The following is a 24,930-nucleotide window of genomic DNA, read 5'->3' as shown; positions in this document are numbered from 1 at the left end:
ATAAGTTATTTTTGTTCCTACTTCATAACTGTAATGATGCTGCTGTTATGAATAATGTAACTATTTTTGGAGATAGAGGTTTGTGAAAGGGGTCACAACCACAGATTGAGAAGGACTGGCAGAGCCTTCTCTGGATTGTCTTTGGTAATCCCATTGACACTGAACTGGAGAAAACCAGTTTACCCTTTCCCAGAAGGTACCAAAAATTACAAATAGTATCTTGGTGAGGAGTGGGACTTTGTGTTCACTCCCCATTCTCAGTGCTAGGAATTTTTTCTGTATTTTGTGGTTTTGAGTCAGGGTCTCACACTGTAGTCCAAGCTGGTCCAGGACTTGTTCTATAGATGCAGCTGGCCTGATATTGCAACAGCAATCCTCCTGCTTCTACCTCCACAACTCTAGGGTTACCAACATGGGGTATCACCCTCAGGTGTTTGTTTGGCCTTGTTTTTGTTCTTCTTGAGTCAGGGTCTCAGGATGTAGCCCGGGCTTGTCCAAAAATTACTATGTACCCTGGCTAAACCTGAATCTTCAGAGATAGTTTTGTCTCTACCCAAGTGCTAGAATTACAGGCTTGCACCACCATGTCCTGCTCCTGGATTGCCTTTTGTTTTGTTGTTGTTTGGGGGGTGGGGATGGAGGATGTGAATACTTCAGCAGGGAGAAAGTGAGGACTGTTTGCCTCTTTGCATACTGATAGACAGATTTATAAAGTAGATGTGGCATACATATACAGTAATGTTATTCAGACTTTCCTAAGGAAAGAGTCTTGTAATGTGCCGCATCATGGATGAAAGCTGGGGGCCCAGAGAGATGGCTCAGCATTGATAAGAGTTTGCTGCTCTTGCAAATGACCCTTCTCAGCACCCATACTGGAAGGACCATAACTACCTGTAGCTCCAGCTCCAAGGGATCTCTATCTGATAGCCTCTTCTGGCCTCCAAAGCACTGCACTTATGTGCACATAAAACATACATACATAACACGTTCCAGGCCAGCCAGAGCTTCCTAGTGATATTCTATCTTTAAATGGGGATGGAGGACTGCTTAGGTAGATCTCATCATTTTTTCCCATGTTTTTGAACTCTTAGCCCCATGCAATAAAAATACAATTTTTTGAAGGAGAAAATACAGGGAAGCCAGTGAGGCAAAACTGTGGTCACTACAGAAAACAGCACAGACTTTGGGGGATGGAGTTTTCAGACCTCTGGAAACTCCTGATTTCCCTTCACTGTGCCTCACATAGACTCTCTAGAAGCTGTCAAGTGCTTATGGACAATTCATCCCTCCTTCTCTCTTACCAGAATACTTTAACATCCCTTAGCAGCCTAGTAGCATCTGAGGTGGGGGATGGTGAATCGGACACCTGGAGTCCCTGGTGCCATGGTAACTGCATCTTTCAAAGAGATGGTTGCATTAATCTTAAGCCACACATTGGCCTGACCACAGTGCCAGCCCCTGATATCAACAATTAGCTGGAGGAACTGACCGCACAGAACATTCAAAGCCAGCCTCACCCACCTAGTGAGACTTGGTCTCAGGATAAAAAATTAAACGAAACCAAATTTTAAAAGGGCTGCGGAATGTAACTCCATGGCGGAGCACTTCCTCTGGGTGGGCAAGGCCATGGACTTGAGCCCAGTACAGCTAGGGAAGCAAACGTCACAGATCTGCATCTTTCTTGAGACTCATTGCCAGACTCATTTGGCACTGGCTGCACTGTGGATAAAAAGTCAAGGTAAATCAGACTAAATTAAAAGATGAAAAGGCACGCCGTCTTGTTTATAGATTTGACAGTGGTCCAAGCCTACTTTCTCTTATAGGCACAGATAAATGTGCTTGTCCTTAAGGCAGTATATACATGTATAAAATGTATACAATATATAAAATATACACAATGCATCCAGCTAAAATATATACAATGCACCCAGCATTGGTCCATATCATCTCCTTTACGCTTTGATCTTGATGATCCCAGCTCTACCGTATCACACCACAGCACTTTCTGCTGCCATTTGAACAGAAGCCCAGAGGGAAATTATCCCCAGACAGTAGAGCTAGAGCAGAGAAGGGGACCTTTGAGAATCGCTGTCACTGTCCCGGTCACAGAGAGCATGGAGAGGCTGTCTGGTGGGAGCGTTGAGAGAACTAAGGCTCAAGGAGAAAAGCGTTTCCACGGTCTGATCCAAGGACAGAAGAAAGGCAATCTTGGCTCGGGCTTCCCCACCTGTCACCCTCTCAGGGCCAGCCTGCTTACCAGCACGACTCAATGACAATTTTCTGTTTCTCTGATTCTCCAGGATGGCTACTTCTCTCACCGGCCCAAAGAGAAAGTTCGGACTGACAGCAACAACGAGAACTCGGTTCCCAAGGACTTTGAGAACGTGGACAACAGCAACTTCGCACCCAGGACTCAGAAGCAGAAGCCCCCCAGTAGGCAGAAGGAGCATTTGCAGAGAAAGTTGGATGCCCAGGACAAAAGACCAGGGCAGTCAGTCCTGGGCAAAGGTTCAAAGGAGGTGTTACCTCCTCGGGAAAAAGCCACCGGCAACAGTAGCCAAGGGAAGGACCTCTCAAGACACAGCCATGCCAGGAAGAGTGGTGGTGCTGGGTCCCCAGAAACTAAGTCTGACCAGGTCCCCAAGTGTGACATCTCTGGCAAGGAGGCCATCTCAGCGCTGACCCGCGCTAAGTCCAAGCACTGTCGCCAAGAGATTGCAGAAACCTACTGTCGCCACAAGCTGGGGCTGCTGATGCCAGAGAAGGTAGCTCGGTTCTGTCCCCTGGAAGGTAAGTCCCTTTCTCCTGTCCCTGACCCCATCCCTCTGCCTTCTCTGGTCCTCTGAGGATAGCCATAGTGTATCCCAAGCCCTGACCACAAGATCTAATTTGTCTGGGGACTCTGAGCTCCTGCTGTCTGCTGTAAGGAAAATTTTACAAGACAACATGACATGTGTTAGTATTTTTAACCTGTTCTCTTTAGCAGAGATGTCCAAGTTTGACACTGTGATATAATATCAGTGTCTACAGATGTTGCTGTCCTGTGTCCATGGCTATCTGGAATCCACAGGCTACAGACATCAGAAAAAATTAGACTCTGTCAGACCTCGGCTTTTTACTGATGCAATATTGTACAGCCTTAACATTACATAAGGAATAATAAGTAATCCAGAGATTATTTAAAGCATTCAGGATGTGCAATACCATATTAGTTCATATAAAAGCAAGAGCACTGTTGGATCTGGGTATTGGTAGGATCTGGTACCCCAACCTCTATGGATCTGGAGGGACACCTGTATCCCTACAGTTATTAGATGGGTTGCGGTCCTAAGGAAAGATGTGAAAGGAAGTCTTAGTATGGCCTTCACACATACCTTCTTAGTCAAGTTCAGCATGACTTTCTGAGCTTGTAGCAGCAAAGTATCTATGCAACACTTCCTGCCCAATAGCCAGATTTATAAAGAAAGATCCTTCTTTCCCAAGCCTCGGTATGGTCCAGGTGGTCCTGTCTGTGTTCTTGATTGCATGTGGCACTTTGTGTGCAGGAATAATTAAGTGGAATGCAATGTTTCCAAGAGCTGTTAGCCAGTGCCAGGCAGGGACACTTTGGGACTCTGAACTAAGATAATATGGCTCCTGTCACACTTAGAGCTTGCATGCTTGCTCCTTGAAGAGTCAAGTAGCAAATCTGTATGGTCATTGGACTGTCGTCTTTATCCCAGATCTTTGGGCAAATACACAAACATCGATGTGCTAGCTTAGGTTTCAGTGGATTCAGCTGCTTTCCAGCTTGCAAAGGGCTTCCATCCTGACCATCCAATTTAAAGTAGAAATGCCATGAAATCAAAAATACATGCAACACATCTAACCTATGTAATGTCGTAGTTCAGTGTGGTCTACCTTAAATGTGCTCAGAAAGTTTCCGTGGATCTACAGTTGGGCAAAGGCAGCAAAAGAAAAGCTTACAGAAAGAAAGTGTGTTGACTGCACCTTATAAGTTATGAAATGCCGCAGTGAAAGGGGAAAGCTGAATGGTGTCGGGATGGGTTTTCATTCCCAATACCGTCAAGTTGAAAGGTCATACGTCATCCACCATTTTGCTAGGAATCATTCATAGTCAAACATACAATGCTATTCTATTACCATGAATCCTGTTTTGAGGAAACTGAGGCTCAGACAGGTTTAGGATTTGGGTGGAGGCCTGCAGCTCTCAGACAGCAAAGCCTGTATTGGGATTCAGGATGAAGGGTCTGAGTCCCCTTCCATAAGTTTCTTTATCTTCAGGAGGCAAATTGATTTTCACTTTAACTCAAGTTGTGCAAACCCCAAAGAAATTTAGCTGCCTGAGAGGTAAACCCCCTTTCTCCTCAGTATAGTCTGAGGGAGAAGGGAGGCAGTCAGCTGAGAAAACAAGGGAGCTTGTGGCACTGACGTGGAGCATGGGCCCTAGGCTAGCGTGACTGCATCTGTGCCTCAGACTTTCTCTGCACAAGCTGTGAGACTTGGGACAAGTTGCCTGTCTTCTCTGTGCCTTGGTATTGTATTGATCCATCCAGAGGGTTTAAAGACGACACTGTTAAGCAAATGCGCCTGGTCAGTGATGCACATTGCACAGATATTTGCCTCCCAGCTTACTCCACAGTCATCCACCACCACATAGCAGAGTTTTCAGGGCTTCTGGTTCATGCTGAGATGTCTGCGAGCTAGCGTGAGCGCGCTGGGACTGCCTGTAGGGTTGGCTGTCTCTGCCTCGGAGAAGGTGGCATGCCCTCCCAGGACGTCCAAACTGGTTAATGGAGTTGGCATTTAAGACACATGGCACACCAGCCCCACGATGCTTTAATTTCCTGCACCGTGGCCTCCCCTTTGCAGTAAATTTACTGTGAATAGACTAATTGCAAAATAACTCTAATTGGGTAGTTATCAATGAACAACTTCCCGTGAAACAGAATGGCTTACAATTAATAGCATTTAAGCCATAAACCATTCTTCTGCGAAAAGCAGGGATGTAATTACACCCCACAGGGAGATTGTCTTCCCTTCTGGAAACCATGACACCCAGAATTCCCTCTGCTCTGGAGGCATTGGCTTTGGCTTTGTGGTCCTTTTATGTGGCCTATGAAGTGAGAAGAGCTTCAGTAGAGGAAACACATCAGGCAATATAGAAACATTGCTGTTCCTCCTCACACAGAGGCACTCACTGGGCCTCACCCAGACTATAGCCACTGAAAGCCAGTTCCTCAGAGCCTCTGAATAGATCCAGAGGAAAGGACATTTATTTTCCATGTTGACTTTTGTGAGGGGTTTTGTTCATGGGGCTCCTCTACTTTGCCTGTCCCACAGCCTTGTTGTCCCCACTAAGCCCAGGAGAAGCTCTGGAGGAGTTTCACTTTTTACAGGGCCATTCTTGCTCTTCTGACCTTTGCTTACGACCTCCTGTGGAGAATAATCTTGAGAGGAGTGAACAGAGACGTCCTCCACACCATTTAAGTACAACTGTTATCTTCTTGCACGTATACAAGGGCAGAAGACTCCTATGGACTGTCCACCAAGGAACATGCAGAAAGCAGTTCTTAGGGGGTTTGTGGACAGACCTGTCCCTAAGTATGACCTCAGATGAAGGTGTCTCCAGACCCCCAGAAAACCCTTCTTCCAAAATATGAGATACTCACTGCAGCCACAAAACTGCTGTTGGAGACACACACACACACACACACACACACACACACACACACTCATGAAAGTCTGTGTGTGCCTATATGCATACATGTTTACACACAAGACACATATACATATGCATGCAAACACACATGCTCATACAGACATATATATACACACATTAAATTGTATTTAAATTCTCACATGCATGTATGCATACATGCACAACTATATATTTGCTCACATACACACACTCATGCTCATACACAACAACACTCACAGAGTTGTATGGAATACCTGTTCACCCTTTGGTCTGTAGAACCACCTTATGAACCCCAGGTCACTCTGACTGAACCTCCCTGTGTTTTATGGGCTATAACTCTGTGAGGGTAACAGTCAAGGACATGTTGAACTAGGAAAAAAAGAAATGTGATTTTTAAATCAAGATCATGAAAGTCTAGGACGAAGCCACACCCCTGCCTTTATGTCAACCGGAAATCACCTAGCAATTCAGTCTCAGACCCTTGTGGTGAAGAGGGTTTGGGGAAGCTTAACAACTCATGGCATAGAGGTCAGGAAGCAGAGGCAAAGCCTGAGCTGGGGGATGGGGAGGCAACCTTCTTCTTTAGTTTTTGGATCCATCTTAGTCTGAAGCCTATAGGATGGTACCACCCACAGTGGGGGCTTGCCTTCCCCTCTACGCTAATCCCACCTGGAAATGCCATCAAAGACACATCCACAGACTACTCCCCTTATTATTTAGGTGCCTCTCAGTCCAATCAAGTTGGCTAAATCAGACATCTGTGTCTTGGGGAGCTATGATCAACAGTCCCTCAAGTTTCCCATTTTGAAGTGTCCTACCTGGACAGTTCTACTGAGATTTTTCTAAGGCACTTGACTATTAAAACTGAGAAGAAAGCTATCATCAAAAGTGACCCTTCTGCCTCCCTCCCACCTCTGCTACCTCATCGCCTTTCCCCAGAAATGTCCAGCTGCTGCCCTGCTGGAGAGGTAACTCTCCTTTTAAACTTGTCCTTAAGTGATAAGCCTGAAAACCAAGCTGAAGAGCTTGCGCAAGAAGAGTAACACGTCCATGATAGGACACACAGGAAGCCCTTCCTGGTTGTGGTCAGGCACATCTCCTAGAAACTTCCCTTAAGAATAAGCACTCCTCAAACCAAGTGTATTTTTAAACAAGAGGATCATGGCTAGATGGAGCTTTTTCTTCTGTGCTCACAATGACCTCTATAGACCAAAGGATTGGGAGCAGGCTTTTCACTCTGCACTTGTGAGCTACAGCTTGGAGCGGTTCTGCCTAGAGAGAGCCTGACTAATCGGCTTCCCTTTTGTTCAAGGCCGAAAGGGGATTTTGGAGAAGGATAAAGCTCCTGCATGGCTGGGAGGCAGCGCAAGCAGGGTGCTTTACTGGCCCAGAGCACATGGGTGCCTGTCTCCTCTCTCCTGGCTACCTCTCCCCCTCCCCAGGTAACCATTGAGACACTAGCATCTGGGACCCTGTTGCCAGGAATGTCACGGGCCATTTGAGAATCCTAGTAATTTGGGTTGTACAGTTGGCAAGCTGTTTTCACAGATTTGAACAAAATTGTTGATTCTTCTAGCACCTGGCGCCAGGCTTGATGCTCATCAAGTATCTGTTGCTATTGAGTGCTTTGAGATAAGGGGATGAAAGAAATCCTAGCTCACATCCTCCAGCTTTTTCACAACCCTGGGGAGACTGTAGGGTACCCAACAAATGCCATGGAAACTCAACTTGAACAAGAACATTGATCTCTTTCCCCAGCACACTTTAATGTTACCTGGTTCTCCACTCGAAGGATGGGTTCACCTTGTCTCTTAGCTGTGCCTGAACAACACATCATAAAGGAGAAGAGGTGTTGGGCTCTGTTTCAGTGACTATGATCACTGGTTACTTGGATTCATTGTTTTGTGGCTGGGGCAAGTCAGGGCAGAGCTTCTGGGCTGGTGTGATGGGCACTGTGCTGCAGTGTGGAGCTGCTCACTCAAGACAACAAGAACACAAAGTCAGAAAGGAAAGCGCTGGGGACCAGATATACCCTTCAGGTCCATGGCCCTAGTGACCCATTTCTTCCAAATAAGCTTTGTCTTCTAGTTCCCATCACTTCCTAACAATGCCACCAAAAGATGCTTCCATCCATGAGTGGATGGGCTAACTAGGGCAGAGACCTCCTGAGCCAGTCATTTTCAGAAAGTCCCACCTCTGATCACAGCTGGAACTGTAGACGAAGCTTTTGGCACATGAGCCTTTTGAAAGAATATTCCATATCCAATCCCCAACAAGCACCTGTCACACATTAAACAGGATGCCAAACTGGCTGATGTGGTGAATGAGAGAAACACAGCTGATCTCATGGCTCTCATATTGCAGGGTGGAGATGGGAAACAGGTAGAGAAGATGCAGGCTATTACCCACCCAGCATCAAACTGGGTAGGGGGAAGGACTGTGAGTCTGACAGGAATGTCTCCAGGGCACATAGGTAGAGAAATGGTCTTTGGATATAAATTTGGTCTCTCTCAGAAGTGCTTGCTAAGAATGTTAACACTCTCCAGGTGGAATGGCTTACATTCCTGAGCAGACTGATTTCACTGATGAACTCAGCTAATGTGTGTTTGGTAGTTACCACATCCCAGGCAACAATGCTGGGATAAGACCCACAAACAAGGCAGTTGGAGACAGTTGCCTTCACAGAGTTTCTGTTCTAGAAGCTGGCAATTGTCAAATACGTAGAGCCAGATTCCTTATAATCAAGAAAACAGGTTTGCACTTGCAGGCCCAATAGCAGGTCATCCCTTGATTGGTGGTTGATGGGTTTGGAAGCTTTCAGAAAGGACTGGCAGATCTGTGGCTATAGCAGAGCCTTTGGCAATGCCTAAGCTTTGTTTAGGATGACAATTCTAGTAAGACAGTGTATGGGTGAGGATTAGCTCATAGGGTACAGCACTTTACCTAGCATGCCCTAGGCTCTGAGTTCCATCAATCCATGCACGGAATAAACTAGATAAGGTGGAGCAGGCCTGTAATCCCAGCCCTTCACCTTTGGATACATGGTGAATTTGAATCCAGTCTGAGCTAAACAAATTTCTCTCTGTAAACAAGCAAATACATAGATAGACGTAAATTGAGCAGGCCGAATCAGAAAGTTCAAAATCTGAAATGCTGTAAGATACAACCTTTTTGGTTGTTGTTTTCTTGAGACAGGGTATTGCTCTGTTTTGGCTTCCTAAATGCTGAGCTTGCAGGTGTGAGCCATGGTGTCCAGGTCTGACTAATTTTGAGCACAGCCAACTCCACCCCTCAAGAAGAAAATGCATAATTTGACCTGTTGTGAGACAAAGTATTCAAAATGCAGACACTTTCAAAGTAGCATATAAGATTACCTTCACATGTATGTATACACACACACACACACACACACATACACACAAGTTATACATGCAATGTAAATAATCATACATAAATTCCATGTTTAGACTTGAACCTCATCTCCAAGCTGTCTCATTGTGCACAGGAAAACATTTCAAGTATAAAAAACTGAAATCCAAGCTTTTCTGGTCACAAAATTCATAGTCAAGGGGTCCAAAACCTGTGATCACACTTAGCAGTCCTCCAGGGATGGCTAATTGCCAAGGATGATACTTAGCAAGTGAGTTATGTTAACTCAGTGACTCCCTTTGCCAACTCTGTTATCCAGGAAATCAGGGCACATGGAGAGAGAGACTGGCCAAAATCATACAGTTAACAAGTAGCAGAGTGGCCAGGGGTTCAGTGGCCAGAGGCTCACTTACGAAAGCTTGTGCAGTGTTCTGCCTGTGGTACCTCCCAGCTCCTGCAAGACACTCACACAGTCAGGCTGGGGTGGGGGTGGGGGGCGACCCCACCAGAGGTCCCCCCCTGACCAGTCTTCCAAATGAGCTGGTCGATTTAGATAAGGAACAAACTGCATGGTTGCCCCATTTCTCTGTCACCTTCTGGTCACCCAGCGTATCTACATTAGTGTGACATGACAAAGCAATAATTTTTCATTGTATCCTTCAGTCACTCATGAGAGATTGGATTTAGGTCACAATTTATTACCCCGTGGAATTTAATCCAATTTTTAGCACCATGTCAGCCACTTCAATATTAGAGCTTTTTTAATGGCTGTGAAATTTATACAATGATAAGGTAATTTAAAACATATGTAGGAAGAGCATTGGGACAAATTGATGTATATAAAAGCCTACAGTAAGAAATTGAATAGGAGATAAACATAGAAAATGGTGATTGATTACAGGATGGTGGGAACTATGTCTCACTGATCAGCTTTTAATGGCGAAATTAGTAAACTAATTCATTCTTCACAATTTTGAGGAGAGTTTCCAATGCCCTAAATCAAGATCGAGGCAGAGTCACAAAGCACAAATTAATAGCTCACCTCCGAGTGCTGTGTGCCTCAACTTAGAAACAGGCCTGAGTGACTGGGAGACAGCCTGTCTCAGGGGACCTTTCCCGCCACCAAAGTGGGAAGACAACAGGAGGGGTGGCAGAATCTCCCCTTGTTTCTCTAGAGTTTGTGCACATGCATTTGTGTATGTTCGTGAGTTTGCTGAGTGTATACACATGTATGTGGTGTGTGTGTACACTTGTGTGTGTGTGTGTGTGTGTGTGAGAGAGAGAGAGGGGGGGGGAAGAGGGGGAGAGAGAGAGAGTTCTCTGGCATACCTGAGTGTATGTGTGCACCAATGCTTGCATGTACGTGTACATGTGCCTGTGCGTGTGTGCGTGTGTGTGTGTGTGTGTGTGTATGTGCGTGTGCATGTGTGTGATATGTACATATGTCTGTTGGGGTAGAGGACTCTGGATGCCCTGCTCTCTGCCTTATTTCACAGGGCCTTTCACTGAGCCTGGATTTAGGCTGCCATATGATCTTCCTCTCTCTGACCAACCTCTACCCTGGGGTTGGCTTTTTCTTGTGAGGTCAGATCGGAAACCAGAGCTTCACGATAACCACCCTCTTCCACTGGGCCGTCTCCCCAGCTTGTCCTGTTCTAGAAAGTCGCCTGCTTTCTCCTGTCTCCCAAAGATAAACACAGCTAGTGCCCTTCTGAAGGGACAAAGGCAACACCTCTTTGCTGCCTACCACGGGTGGCTCAGGCACAGGGCTGAGTCTCTGGATGCTGTGTTAGCTACCTTCATGCTGATGTGACAAGAACCCAAAAACAACAACTCACAAGGGTTTATTGGGTCTCCTGCCCTCAGGGGACACAGGAAGCCCAGCTCAAGCTCCACCCAGAGCACCCCAGAGGGGTGTTGTTTGCTGTTGTTGTTTGCTGCTTGGGGTTTTGTTTGTTTCTCCTCAATGGATATAGATTTCAGGTTTGCTAGATGGATATGTTTTAGAAATTGATGGTGCAGTTCTGAATATCCTTGACACTCCCAAATTATATGCCTGGAAATGGTTTGAGAGTAGCTTTTGCATTGTATAGATTGTCACAGGGTGATTTTGCAGTTAGGTCTTCTGCACGCATCCTTTGTTTCTTTTAGGCTCTTGGACCAGCATGACAGGCTAAGAGAACTGCTAACTCTTTCCAGAGGTAACTTTTTATCACCTTCATTTTAGGATTGTAGGGGGGTGTCTGTTATGTATTGTCAAGAACAATGGAATTATACAATTTATATTTACAGAGGGGGTTTGGCAATTTCTGTAAAGGACTAGCTACTGGATATTTCAGATATAGCAGAACCTGATAACTCTACCTTAACTCCTCAGCTGTAAATGGGAAGGTCTGGGACTGGCTGTGCCCCAGGAGTTAACTGTTTACAAAACAGACAGGATTTGGCCCAAAGTTGTTCTGTGTGCACTCCTGCTTTAAGACAAACTGTGCCTTCGTGTCCTTAAGGCAGTGACAGACTGAGGAGAGAATTTGCAGAAGGGAAGATATTTACCTGCCCTACCCCCATCACACACCCCCAAGGTCAAACTTGTTTTGACCTAAAAGTTAGAAGGAACCTTTGCAGACTTCCGGCATCCCTTCAAATCTGCAGCATGGAAGTTGCCTCCCCTGCTCCCCATCCACTCCTAGGGAAGCTCTCAGGACAAAGGCCCTGCAAGGTGACCTGAAGGCTCAACGGAGTCAGAGCAGCCAGGGCCAGGCATGAAAGAACTTGGTCCAGCTCCTGATGCTGGCTAGACTGTACTGTTTGTTTCTGAACTTTATTAGCATTGCAGCAGGGGACCAAGAGAATTTAGAGGCACTGCTGCCAGTGCTTTCAAAGTCTAGACCTCAAAGGACAATTAACCTGGTTATCCCGGCCCCCTTCCCTTCCTTGTTTATGACTGTGAACACAGGAAATGCAGTGTTGGGTACATGGACTGCTATCAAGGAATTTAACTGTAATTTAAAAGGCTCTATGGGAAGGACCCCAGTGGCTGATTAAGAATGCATTTGTAGAGTAATAAAGACTCCAGCAGCTCGGTGGAGCTCAGCCTCCAGACTTATTTATGAATTTGGAATCTTGTCAGGTTCCTCGGGGGAAGGGGTCTACACTGGGTTTGTCTGGCTCCAAATGATTTGGACCGGATCCTTGCAGAATGTAAGATGGAGAAAATGGTCCTGCCTTTCTTTGTCCTTGGGATCCTGAAGTTAAATGTCAGTTCCACTAGGGACTAGGAACAGAACAAGCGTGTACTAGTTTGGCCTCACTCTGCCTCATTTTTCCCACCTGTGAGATGGGACTAATACTAGCCTCCCTTGCACGCTCAGTCAAGGGGTGGATCAGAGCATGCTGGGATAGGTGAGCTGCTCACATAGTAGGCCATCCTGCACAGTTTTTATCTTTAGTGCTATTATACTCTTCTGGGGAACCCAGGTGACTGCTGATGGCAGTTTCAAACCCAAGTCTGAGCAAACTGAAGGAACTAGTTCTCAGTTCTCAAGTCCCATTCAGCAGCCCAAGACCCAACATCTCCTGTGGCTGTCATAATGCCTTCTAACCCATCCCTTCACATCTGGCTGCTGTATCTACCCATTCTCTCCCCCACTAATGACTCTCCAGGCTACTCCTAGAACATTCTCCTATGAACTGCCTTGCAACACTTTGCTATGGTTTCCCAAGTGCCCACTGAAGGGAGACCCCTTCTCTGAGTCTGCACCCTGGTACTGCCTGTGGTCTTGAGTTGATCACCCCCACACTTTCTCCAGCCTCCTCACTTTCCTTCCCGCCAGGGTTCAGTGACGGCTGGCTCTCACCGCATCCCCTAGAGAAAGCAGACCTAGGCTGGAGCCTTCTCCCTATGTTGGTCCTCCCAAGCACATTCCTGTCATCATGTCTGTCCTGCTGAGCTCCTGTGGTGTCTTGAGCTTCCTCAGGGCCACTTAAACTTTTCTTTAAATCAAAAAGAAAATATTGCGTGTGTGCGCACATGCCAAGGCATGTGTGTGGAGGTCAGAGGACAACTTATACTTTTTTTCTTTACTCACTGAGCCACCTTGCCACCTGCTTTTCTTTGGTAGTATTTTGAAGTAGGTTCGGGTTTGAGGGATCACTCATCTGTCATCTCTATTCCAAATTACACCATAACAGTCATCATAATGTTCTTGTTTTCATCTTACTCTACCTGATGCAAAATAGATGTCCAAAATAGATATGTAGATAAAGGGATAGGTGAATGGGTAGATAAGTAAATGGATGGATGGTTGAATAGATGAATGAATGCATGGATGGATGGATGGTAAGTGGATGAGCATGTAGATGGATAGTGGATGAACAGAGTAATAGATGGAAGAATCCTAGAATGTGAAAATGAGATGTACCCCTTAGCTGTTTTATAGACATTACAGGAGGGAGTCTTAGCAAGGGTTCTGAAAGAACTGAGCATTCATGTGATCAAGGAGCAAAAGAAAGGAACAAGTGCTAGCACCTTAATATGCAAAGAAAGTATGTCAGAAAGAGGGGAGGACCCCAGGGGCCTGTGTGGTCCTACAGAGCTCAGAACTCAGGTATGGTGGGTGGTCTATTGTTACCTTGGCTGGATTTAAGACTGGCTTGGCACACATTTGTCAATGTAACTGTGAGAGTGTCTGGACAGAATTAAGGGAGAACAGAAGATCCACCTACAGTATAGGGGTACCATCCCATGAAATGGAGACTTGAATAGAATAAAAGTGGGAGTACAGTCAGATGAACACAGCTATTTCTTCCTATTTACTGGCTGCCGTGATATGAACTCCTCTGCCTCTCCTCACTCACCAGAGGATGGACTTAACCCCACAGAGCCATGATCAAATGAGAACCTTCGTTTTTAAAGTTGTTTCTCTCATGTCCTTTCTGAGGCAGTAGGAAACCTTACTAATGTGCTGCAGAGCGAATCTGGAGTGTCCCCAACCCCTAGTGGGATGAGGTAGGGAAGCCCTAAAGCCCACATCTGAGTTCTCTAACACAGGGACTCTGAGTTCTGATGGCTGGCACCTTACTTTAGTGAGACTGCAGCCAACCCACCTGTTTGTTGCTATGACCTCTGTCTGTAGCTGCTTCCTCCACCCCCACCCTAAGGGCAAAGCTCAGTAGCTACACTCGTGCTCATACGGAACCCAAAGCCCTCTTGATCAATCTGTCCCTTCACAGAGACATCTATCTCTGCTCTTAGACAAAAGCTAAGCCTGGCTGGCCACATCCAGTGTGTGTTTAAACGTGTCACAGAGTCGTTATAGTTCAGCATTCCTGAGTGGGAATCCAGGACAGATACAACAAGGAGCAACAAAAGCTGACTTGACAGCTTTCAGTTGACTTGGAGAGATAGTGGGAGTTGCTCAAGGTCTCAGGGAAGACGACTGATCTGAACTCGCTGTAAGAGAGACCTCATTCAATGTCTCCCAAGTACCTACAGTCACTGAAAGGATGCTGTGTGAAGGTGTAGTGGCCTGACAAACAGCAGACAAATGTTTATTGAGTGAATGGGTGACAACGTTGAGAGGGTGCAGAGTAGCCTTGCCCTGGAGCATCTTAAAAGTGACTTTATAAAATGAGTGAATATTTTCCATCCCAGTCACCCCGCTATTGACTAACATGTTTAGAACACACTGAACACATAGCACCATGTGAGGGACTCCCAGAGTCCCTGGGTTGGGTCAATGGATGGCCTGCAGCCTGGCATTCTTGGGGTCTCTTGGGGAGCAGAGCTGGGTTCAGATGAATATTGGATCATCTTTCAAAACTCCTGGCAAGAAATGCAGAGGATTGCAGTCACCCGCTTCTAATTGCACCTCTCAGGGAGGAAGAGACCTTTGCCACAGGCATACTTCACCACTGATCTGAAATCTGACACAGGCTCTGTTTAATTACATAGGCTTTTCTCCGGAATTATCGAAATAGTCTGAGGAAGTGGTTCCCTGTCCACCTCCAACCCCAGACTCCATGGTCTATTTAGTCGAGGTCCATGACCCTGTGTGGGAACAGGCATGGTGGGCAGGATCTGCTCCACCTGAAGACCGTGAGGAAACCCACTGGGAAGAAAGGCAATTGTAAGTTTCTTAGTATGGGAGGAGAAAAATTTGAAAAGTACCGTGGAGCTCTCCTCATTAATAAGAGTAACAGAGATCATTTGTGGGAGTCCCATTATTTCACCTTTGAGATACTCTAGACTTTATACCCAGAAACCCAACCTCATGACTTTGGATCTCTGAATCCCATGAGCTGTTCAGCTTGAAGTTGTCCTTCATGCTGTTTTCTGCACTGAAAACTCAGGCAAATGGGCATTTCCAATGACTTTCCCAGTCTCTACCTAGAGTTCCAGAATCTTACACTATTGCTCAACCAATTCAGGTTGCATTTTGTCCCCCAAAAGACACTGAAAGGACCAGGGAGATGGCTCAGTGGGTAAAGTATTTACCATGTATACAGAACTGAATTTGCATCCTCAGAGCCCCATGGTGGGGGACATGCCAAGCATGGTCATGAATGTCTGTAATCACACAACTCATAAGGTGAGACAGGACAATCCTTGGGGGCTTACAGGCCTGCTATGGGTGATGAGAGCCTGTCTCAAACAAGGTAGAAGGTAAGGTCAACACCCATCATCTCCCTTTGATTCATCATAGCAAGAGTGCTAATTCATGCATGTAACTACATTCATACACATGAACATGCATGTAAATGCAGCACATACAAAATTAGTTTTAATATTAATGTCCTAAGACCCCAATTTATGGGTGTTGTGATTTGTTCTTTATAATATTTACCTATGGTCATAGGGTGTTTACAGATGGGCAGGTTCAAATGAAGGTATTAAAATGACCCTTAATGTAATATGACTATTTTCAGGGAAGGAGGACATTTGTACCCAGAGGCCAGGAACACAACTGAAAGCTTGAGGAAAGAGACAGAGTTGAGCCTCTAGGTACCACGGAACACAAAGGCCATTCCCAAGCACCATCAGTTAGAAGAAATGGCCTCAGCACATGCACATTCACAGTCCTCAGGAGGGGCTCACCCTGCCCAATCCCTGGGATCTCAGATAGCCAGCCTCCAAAACTGAGATCCAGGGGGTTCTGCCACTGCAGGAAGCCTTTATTCTGTTGGAGGAACTCCCAATATTAATAAAGTGAACATCACCACTCCATCATCCAGGGGCATTTCAAACTCATACCAACTGTTCAAACACTCCTCATCTACTAAGTCCAGCATTCTCATTATAACCTCCGCCGTATTTTATGACACAAACACCCACTGGTATCTTGAACAGTGGCATCAGCCAAGTCCAGGTGCTTTGACTCCAGATAGTGTGTGCTCATCAACATCAGGGTGGTAGACAGACCCCACACATCTTTAACCTTTACACGGAGCCTTGAGGCTGAAGCCAGCGCCCCGACAAACCCAGGCCAGATGCTCACTCTTTGTTTTTTTAACCGGTTGATAATAATGAAAAATGCTGCTCTTCATTGAAGCGTTCAGAGTTTTAGCTTGTGTTGAAATTAACAGAAAGATTTGCCAGTGTTGTCCATAGTGCCACAAAAATCATCTCTGTGTGATGGGACGTGATGTGGGTGTTTCCTGGTCCCCAACACTGGCTCTGGTCACAAACCAGGTATGACAGAGACTGGTAGGGTATGCTCTGGGTGTGCCTGTGAGCGCATTTTGAAAGAGGGTTAGCTAAGAAGGAAGATGTGCCTTGAAGGAGCTTGGATGCATTATAAAGGGGGAAAGCGAGCTGCTGTCAGTCAGTGTTCCCTTCTCACCATGTTCTGGTCAGCCATGGAGAGAACATGTCCTTTGACATAGGACACAGACATCATACATGATGTTCAGCCATTGTATATGGAGCCCAGTGACGACAGACTGATTGCTCTATGAATACATTCTTCCTCCCCTGCCCATTCCTGTCAGGTGCTTGATCAGTGACAAAAGACTAATGGCATATAAAGTGTTCTTCACAGGTGAGCTTACCCTCTGCATCCTTAGGACCTTCCATTTCCAATATAGAATACCATGGATGGGGGAGTCAAGGAACTAATTTTTTACATTTTGGGTAAGTGCAAATGAGATTCCAAAATTCACAGTGGGAATAAAGATGAAACTGTCCCATCAGCCAGAGTACCCCAGCATCCTGGGATACCTCAACCCTTCATAGCTTTGATCCCTATCCTGTACATAATCCTATTTATGTTAAGGAATGGCAATGACATGTGCTGGTGGTGAGAAACTGGGCTGGGACCAAAGCTGTTATTTAGAGGGTGCTCCAGGCACCAATGTACTGGCGTCTTGTGCTTTCCATGAATGGTTACAGGCAGGAGGCAAATCTCTTGTAAGCCTCAGAACCATGATCAAGAAGGACACGGTCCTGAAAGGAACTGTGAAGAAAGCATTGGTCATGGTTTCCACACTGCATCTCAAATGAGGAATCTCTACCATGACGTGGCACATCTGTGTGACTAAAAAACAAGTGACTGTCAGACACATTAAGGTCTGGAGAGAGGCGCTGGGATGGATGCCCCCGTGTGCATGTGCATGTGTGTAGGTGCGCTGTGTGTGTGACTTTCTGTGCATCAATGAACACAAATGTGGAGGAGAGAAAACAACCTCGCTGTCATTCCTCAGACAGTGCCCCGCTTTGTTCTTCTGAGGCAGTGTCTCTCCTGAGGCCTAGAACCTGCCAAGTAGCCTTAGACTAGCTGGCCAGCAAACCCTGGGATTTGTCTGTCACCTCCTGGAAGCCTCCCAGGACTGGGTTTTCAAGGCCACACTATGTCTCATGGCTTATTTGTTTGCTTGTTTTTAATGTGGGTTCTGAAAATCAGATTTGTGTCCTCACATTTGCCACCTGAGCTGGCCTGAGCCCACTGACTGTATTTGTGAAAAGGGAATGGTAGGAGGGAAGCTGTGGGGAAAACCCTACTGAGTGACCCCCTTAACACATAGTCTGAAAAGTAGCCAGTGATCAAGTGGTACATCAACTCCTTGTACTACTTAATCTTAATGCTTAACTTGCTCAGATGACTTTTTCCAAGGTAAAGGAGCTTTTTTCCCTAAAACCCTGAACTACATTGGATTTCAAAACTCTGCCCTCAAAGTGAATTGGAATGGGCTACATTTTTTTTCTGCAATAAAAAAAGCAATGAATATAATGGAGTAAGATGACTTCACTTTTTTTTTTCTTCCAGGAAGTTCCCCCCCTCTTCTCATAATGAGAGATCATTAAAATAACCAGAAGACAAATGGCACCAAATTAATAAAAATGTAGATCAAATGATCCTCTGTTACCTATTTTTGCTCGATTGCAGTTGAGAAGTACATTGATTAAACTGCCAGCGCACCATTATGGTCGTATTCATTACTACAGTGCAATCCATTTGATTATGATGGGGTCGTAACTAACACAGCCGCACAGACAGATGCTCCTCTGTGGCTAAGCCATCAGCTATGGCGGATCTGCACTGACAGACACTGGGTCCCTGTCACCTAGTGTGCACTGTGCTGTAGGGTTGGAAAGAAAAGATGGTCTATTTTCCTCACCTTTGTCATGTGATTCAGCTCACCCGGTTCCCACAAGGAACATACCTGAGTCCCACTGTGCAATGCATAATGGTCGAGGGGAACTGTAAGAAAAGTCAGGAATCCAGTCGGCAAGCTGATTTTTTTTTAATTAGTTTGTTTATTGACGCTAAAGCCAATAGTGGATTTGATTGATTCCTCATCTGCTTATTTATCCATTGGGCTTATTAATTCATTAAGTAGTTATTATTATTCATAGGCAGACAGAAGGGAGTCATGCAGAAGTTACTGTAAAGCTGGATAGATGTACTAGATGGATGGCCAGGTTGTTGGCTGTAGAAGTATGAAGACCTGAACTCAGATGCCAGTACCCACCTATAAAGCCTGGTGCTGCTACCTCTCCCTGTAGCCCCTGGGGGGAAGGCCGGGAGGTCCCTGAAATTCAGTGAGCAGCTGCGCTAGCTGAATCAAGCAGCTTCAGGTTCAAGGAGAGAGTCTGTGGGTGGATGGATAGATAGATGATATAGATGATAGATAGATAGATGGATAGATGGATGGATGGATGGATGGATGGATGGATGGATGGATAAATAGATAGATAGATAGATAGATAGATAGATAGATAGATAGATAGATAGATAGATAGATAGAGCACACAATGAATTTACTACTTGGATACTTTGTGTTGCTCACAGACTCATGGGAGAGTGAAGTACATGGGTGGACCTTGATAGTGGGGAGAGAAATGTGCATGAAGATTCATATCTGGTAACACAGAAGGATGATTCTGCTGCAGGGCAGGCACAGCTGGCTCTGGGAGCTAAACATCTGGAGCTAGCAGTGGTAGTCAGTGTGAATGCATGTGGCAAGCTCCCTGCATTTGCAGAGAGACTCTTGCTGGTGAACTAGGCATTCTGGCATATGTCAGATCCTTCTTCCAATACCTAGTCTCTTCTCTGTAAGTCACACCAGTGACAACAAATGCCTATGGATTCTGCCATACTGCCACCAGGGAGCAGGAGTCCTGTACAATGGTTGCTTCATTTAGAAAACACTCAATAGAGGATAGGGAGATGGGCCTATGGGTAAAAACAGCTTGAGGACCTGAGTTTAGGTTTTGATTACTTGTGTAAAAATACTTGTTGTGGTCACACAGGTATCTATAATCTCCATGCTGGCTATAGGGTACAGAGACAGGGCATTACTGGGGCTTGCTGCTGGCCAGCCTCACTAGGACACTATCAAGCTCTAAGTTAAGTGAGAGAACCTGTCTCAAGGAGAAAGGTAAACAGTGACAGGTTTACAGCCAATGCCCAGTGTTCTCCTTTGGCCTCCTGAAGAGCACCGGTATATACCTCTGAGCACACTCCTGGATACACAAGCCTGTACAGCACACATACAGACACACGCATGTATACATGCACACTCAAGCATAGAAGGTCAGTGAGCATTTTCTTTTCTTTTTATTTATGCTTTTAGTTAGCATTCATTGCTGGTGGGGATGTTATATTATGAAATATGAAAATAAATACAAAGTATCTTAAGAAAGAAAGATAGATAGACAGACAGACAGACAGACAGACAGACAGACAAACAGATAGACCTGCCCTATGTTTCCTCTCTAATAGGCTTGGGAATACACTTAAAGGAATCCAAGTGAGCATGCCACACAGACACCTGTACGTTCCTGTTTATTGCAGCACTATTCCCTGTGGCTAAGTTATAAAATCTGCCAGATGCTTATCAATGGAGGATTGGTAAATACAGTGTGGTACATATATACAATGTTGTTTCATTCAGCCATAAGGAGAATTGAAGCCACATCATGTGCTGGAACAGTAGATGAAATGAGAATTCTCATGTGAAGGGAAATAAGCTAGACTCAGAAAGATGAATACTGCAAGTTTTCTCTCATACACAGAATCTGGAATGAATTGTGTGTGTGTGTGTGTGTGTGTGTGTGTGTGTGTGTGTGTGTGTGTGTGTGTGTGTGTGTGTGTGTATGTCTGTGTGTGTGAGTGAGAGGGGTATGTGTATGTCTATTGCATTTTCTATGTGAATTTCCTTCAGTCTAGAGGAATAACCATCATTGGCAAATTGACCTGGCCCTCGAGAACACTAGAACACAGGCAGAGCAAGCACCTTGCCTGAGGCCTCCCAGCCAGCCAAAAGCAAAGTCTGGATTTGAAGCCAGTGTGTTATTCTACCTCTTGAGGGCAGACCTTTAGCCCGTATGAATCTGACAGTTTGATATGCTAGAGGTGTTTATAACTAGGGTCACAAGACACTCTTAGGGATCAAGGTTGGGAGGCAAATGGGAGCCTCAGTCGGCCTGGCTGAATGGCTCCCATCAAAACCTCCACGCTGTCTTGCTGTAAGCACAGTGGTAAGGTTTGTGCATGTTTCCAGTAAGGGATTTTTTGTTTTTCAGTAATAAATCCGAATTTTTAACTACAATCTCTTGATTGACCTGACAACCATATTAATTGAAAACAAGTAAGGCAAGCAGTGTGAAGTCTAAACGCCTGTCTGGAAGCAAGGCTGCCTGGAGCGGCCAGCTGAGAGCTCTGCTTTGGATCAGGGTGTGTCTGCATGGCCACTCTCTGTGCCCAGTGCCCTACACCACTCTGCCTACCTCAGCGTCTGCAGAGACGACTCCTCACTGTCTGCATAGGGGAGTTGGCCCTAGTTTTACAGTGGAACCTTCCACCTCATTCCCAGAGCCTTTGGAGCTGGGCGTGTGTTACTTTGAGGTCCAGCCATGGGCAGCCAGGCAGGAGCCCAGCTGAGTCGCCTCTGTTCTCATTTCCCCTTGCAGCTGGGGAGAAGCCAGTTGGAAAGTTCCGGTTCCCACTTGGTATCAGCACGCCCTTATTAACTTGCTACTCTTTGTATGTGCTAGGAGAGGGAGGATGGATCCTGTAAGGCAGAAGAGGAAGTAGAGATGAGATCCTGATGCGGCAGATGATGTTTCAGTAGATGATGCTATGGTTGCAGGTAAATGTTACCTGAATCTGCATGCTGCAAGTGTGAAAAGAGGAAGAAGTCTGCCCCAAGGAGGCAGTCAGGAAAAGGCTGTGAGCTTAATCAGTAGGTGTGGCTATAATTTTATCAAGAGAGAAGACCAGGGATGGTCCACCAACACCATCACTAACCACAGCCATGGCTATCATTGCATAACTACCATGGCTACCACTCAACACAACTAGGACATGGTTCTCAGCTTCGTGACCAGTACCACGAAATAACCCTGCTCCCAGCAACACCATCATTCACACCATGGCTCCTACCAGACAGCCACCATCACTACTTCCATTACTCCCATAGTTGCCACACTGCTCCCACACCAGTGTCACCACTCCCACCAAAACCAACACCATCACCCTCATCACCACACGACCTTCATCACCTTCATCACTGCCACGGATTCCACGCTAACCCTGCACCACGGTCACCACCGCTAACATTTTCATAGGAATCACTATAAGTCCATATCCGAATTACGCTGTTTCTTTACCACCTTCTCCCATTACAACCTCTATCATTACCACCGTCTTAACATTGTCAGTCAATAGCCCACACTCTTGGCCACTACAAGAAGCAGGGCCCTGCAGCAAACATGTCTGAGGTGCTTAGGGCACAGCTAATGTGAATCTGAGTCGGCTTTCTCCAAGTCTTGGTGTTCTCAATCTTTCACTGAGGATAAAATATATTTATACCAGTGATTTGTGGAAGTGAAATGTAGCCACACATGGAGTGCTTGCAGCTGAACCAGGTAGGAGGCAGCCACTCACTAACTAGCCACCATTTAAAACCTATTGGCCTTTCTATGAACAGATAAGTTGAGTCAGCAGGAAGACTGGACATACAGCATTCACGGGCTACAAGGAGGAGATTGAATGGGGAGAGGGGGAGATAAAGTTTCCTCCTATCAGAAGCCTTAGGTTATGAGGACATTGGGGTTCTAAGTCACCTATTGGCTCTTAAAGATAGGAAGTCTTTCTCGTGATAGCAAGCACCTCCCCCTCCCTTCCCCACAGCCTCCAGGAGCTCCTGAGCTTATTTTGTATGCACCATCCAGTGTTGGAGGTGACATCTTATTAAACAAGGTCTGCCTGCAACCAGGCAAGTCACAATGAAGTCAAGAATTAAGATACCGTTTCCCATATTGCCTAATTGGATTACGGGGATCATAGGAAAGCTGTGTTGACTATAAAGAAGTTCAGGGGATTATTGAGTGATGACAGTCTTCTGCTGTCCTTCACTAATCCTGTCAGTCAGAGAAAAGCTCAAGATGAAGGGAGGCTCCTCTGCAAGGAGCTGTCTTTCCCATTTCCAGGTAGGCTCTTGGAGGGCGAGGGGAACAGAAACGTGGTAGAGCATTTTCAGACCATGGTGACAGCCACCATAACCATGTCTACTCTACACCCCTATCTCTGGTGCCCTTCACAGTCTAGGGTCCCTAACAGAGTGTTAAACGATTAATAGATATTTCTCACTTGAGGTCCCACAGGAACCTACTGTGTAGGCTGTAGAGATTGCGCAGTGGTTAAGACCACATTTAATGGCTCACACCCAACTATAACTCCAGGAAATAAGTGTTTCTGTCCTCCATGAGAATTAGTACTCACATGTGCCCACACGCGAGCGCACACACAAACACACACACATGCATGCATGCACACTTAAGAAAATAGAAATAAAACATTAACATTATTTTTATGTCTCTAAATTATCTTGAACGTTTTCCCTTGATGAATAGCATGCCCACCCTCCAAGTTTCCCAAATCAGACTATCAAAAGCTTTTGTCTAATTCCTACTGCCTACTCCACAAGGTCACTATCAAGCCCAAAGTCTAAAATGCCTTTTCTCCCCATTTCTTCTACTCCATATGCTCTGCAGAATACTTGCATCTCCCATTCGCAGTGCTGTGGTCGCTCTCAAACTACTCCCGTCTCCATTTCCACTCTTTGCAAACTGAGAGCATTGTTTCCAGAGTGAGCTTTTAAAAATGTTTCTGCTCCCATTATTCCCCTCGCTAAAAACTCTTCTGCTGCAAACCCAGCTAGTAAAATGTTACCTGGGCCTCATAGCCCTTCCTAGGACCAAGAAGACATTGCTAATCAATCACTGCGCTGTTTCCTGCTGAGCAGGATCTGGATTGAGTTTTTCTGAATTAGTTGGGTTGACAAGAACTACAACAGCTATTCAACATTTCAGAATCCAGTGTCACCTGCCTTTGGCTGCCTCTTTGCTTCTCCCCATCTCTGCCAGAGAACTCCCATCCAAACGCCCCCAGACCCTCCATAGACACTTCCATCCCTTCTAGAATATTCCTCTCTCATACATGGTCGTCCCCAGTAAGTCCCTACTTCATTTAAGTGTGGTCTTTGTGTACAGTTACAAGAAGATCTTTTCTCTATAAACCCCTATTTTCCTTTATCCAGACCCACATTTCACCCAGTGTCTTGGGACACAGGGGCTTTGGGTCCTGATGCCTGCCTCCTGACCAGGTTTTCAAGCTACCATTGCAAGAACAGAATCCGGATTATCTACCTTTGCCTGCCTGGTGTCTATCACTGCTCTGCTCTAAGGTCCTGCTTGAATTCAGTAAGGGATAGATGGTACCTAAGTCTTGCTGAATGCTTATTGTATGTCAGACATCAGAGTCTAGCTCTCCACGGGCACCATTCCACTTCTTCCCAGAACTCTACATGGCTTCTTTCCATTCTAAAGGTTAAAATATTAAGGCTTTAACAAGGAAGGCTTCTGCTTCAGGCTATATGGAAATAGTACTAGACATATCTAAACTGCTGTTCCTGAAAAGATACCTGCATCTGAAGGCCTTTTCAGATTGTCCCAACTGAAGGGTAGAGGTGCTGTCCGCTTCTTGTAGGCAGATTCCAGAAGTACTGGCAGACAGCATAGTTGACAGTTTCCATTGGAGAGACATCTCTATAGTATGATGGGACCAAGGAAAGGAAACTCAGTCCCAGCCTCTGCAAGTAACCATGACCTGGAACTTCCCTTTATGGTGTGAGTCACTCACACAGATTTTTTGCTGGGGGTTTTCTATGGTTTCAGCTGCTAAGCGTCAGACACGATACTCATATCCAACCAGGAGTTTTCATCCCTCAATTCACGCAAGACCAGCCGAGGCACTAGCCCAGTTTGCCATACTGGATTCTAAGGCTTGGATCACACCATTAAACCATCCCAACCTAACAGTAGATTGGTCTCTGTGCAAACCGTGTTCCCAATCTGT

General features: G+C 45.7%; 1 protein-coding gene across 1 annotated transcript in view; it reads left to right on the top strand.

Annotated features, from left to right (window-relative positions):
• XYLT1 (xylosyltransferase 1) overlaps positions 1–24,930 on the top strand; it is a gene marked incomplete at both ends in the record, with an annotated part of 279,257 nt that overhangs the window by 162,012 nt on the left and 92,315 nt on the right. Inside the window, one exon of the mRNA XM_080912760.1 lies at positions 2,301–2,790. Coding sequence (XP_080768886.1) covers positions 2,301–2,790 — 490 coding nt within the window. The remainder of the gene's footprint in view (positions 1–2,300; positions 2,791–24,930) is intronic.

The sequence above is a fragment of the Micromys minutus genome, assembly GCF_963924665.1.
Source record: "Micromys minutus genome assembly, chromosome: 2".
In the NCBI taxonomy this organism is placed as follows: domain Eukaryota; kingdom Metazoa; phylum Chordata; class Mammalia; order Rodentia; family Muridae; genus Micromys; species Micromys minutus.
The sequence above is the reverse complement of the archived record's forward strand: the minus strand, read 5'-3'. Positions and strand labels throughout refer to the sequence as shown.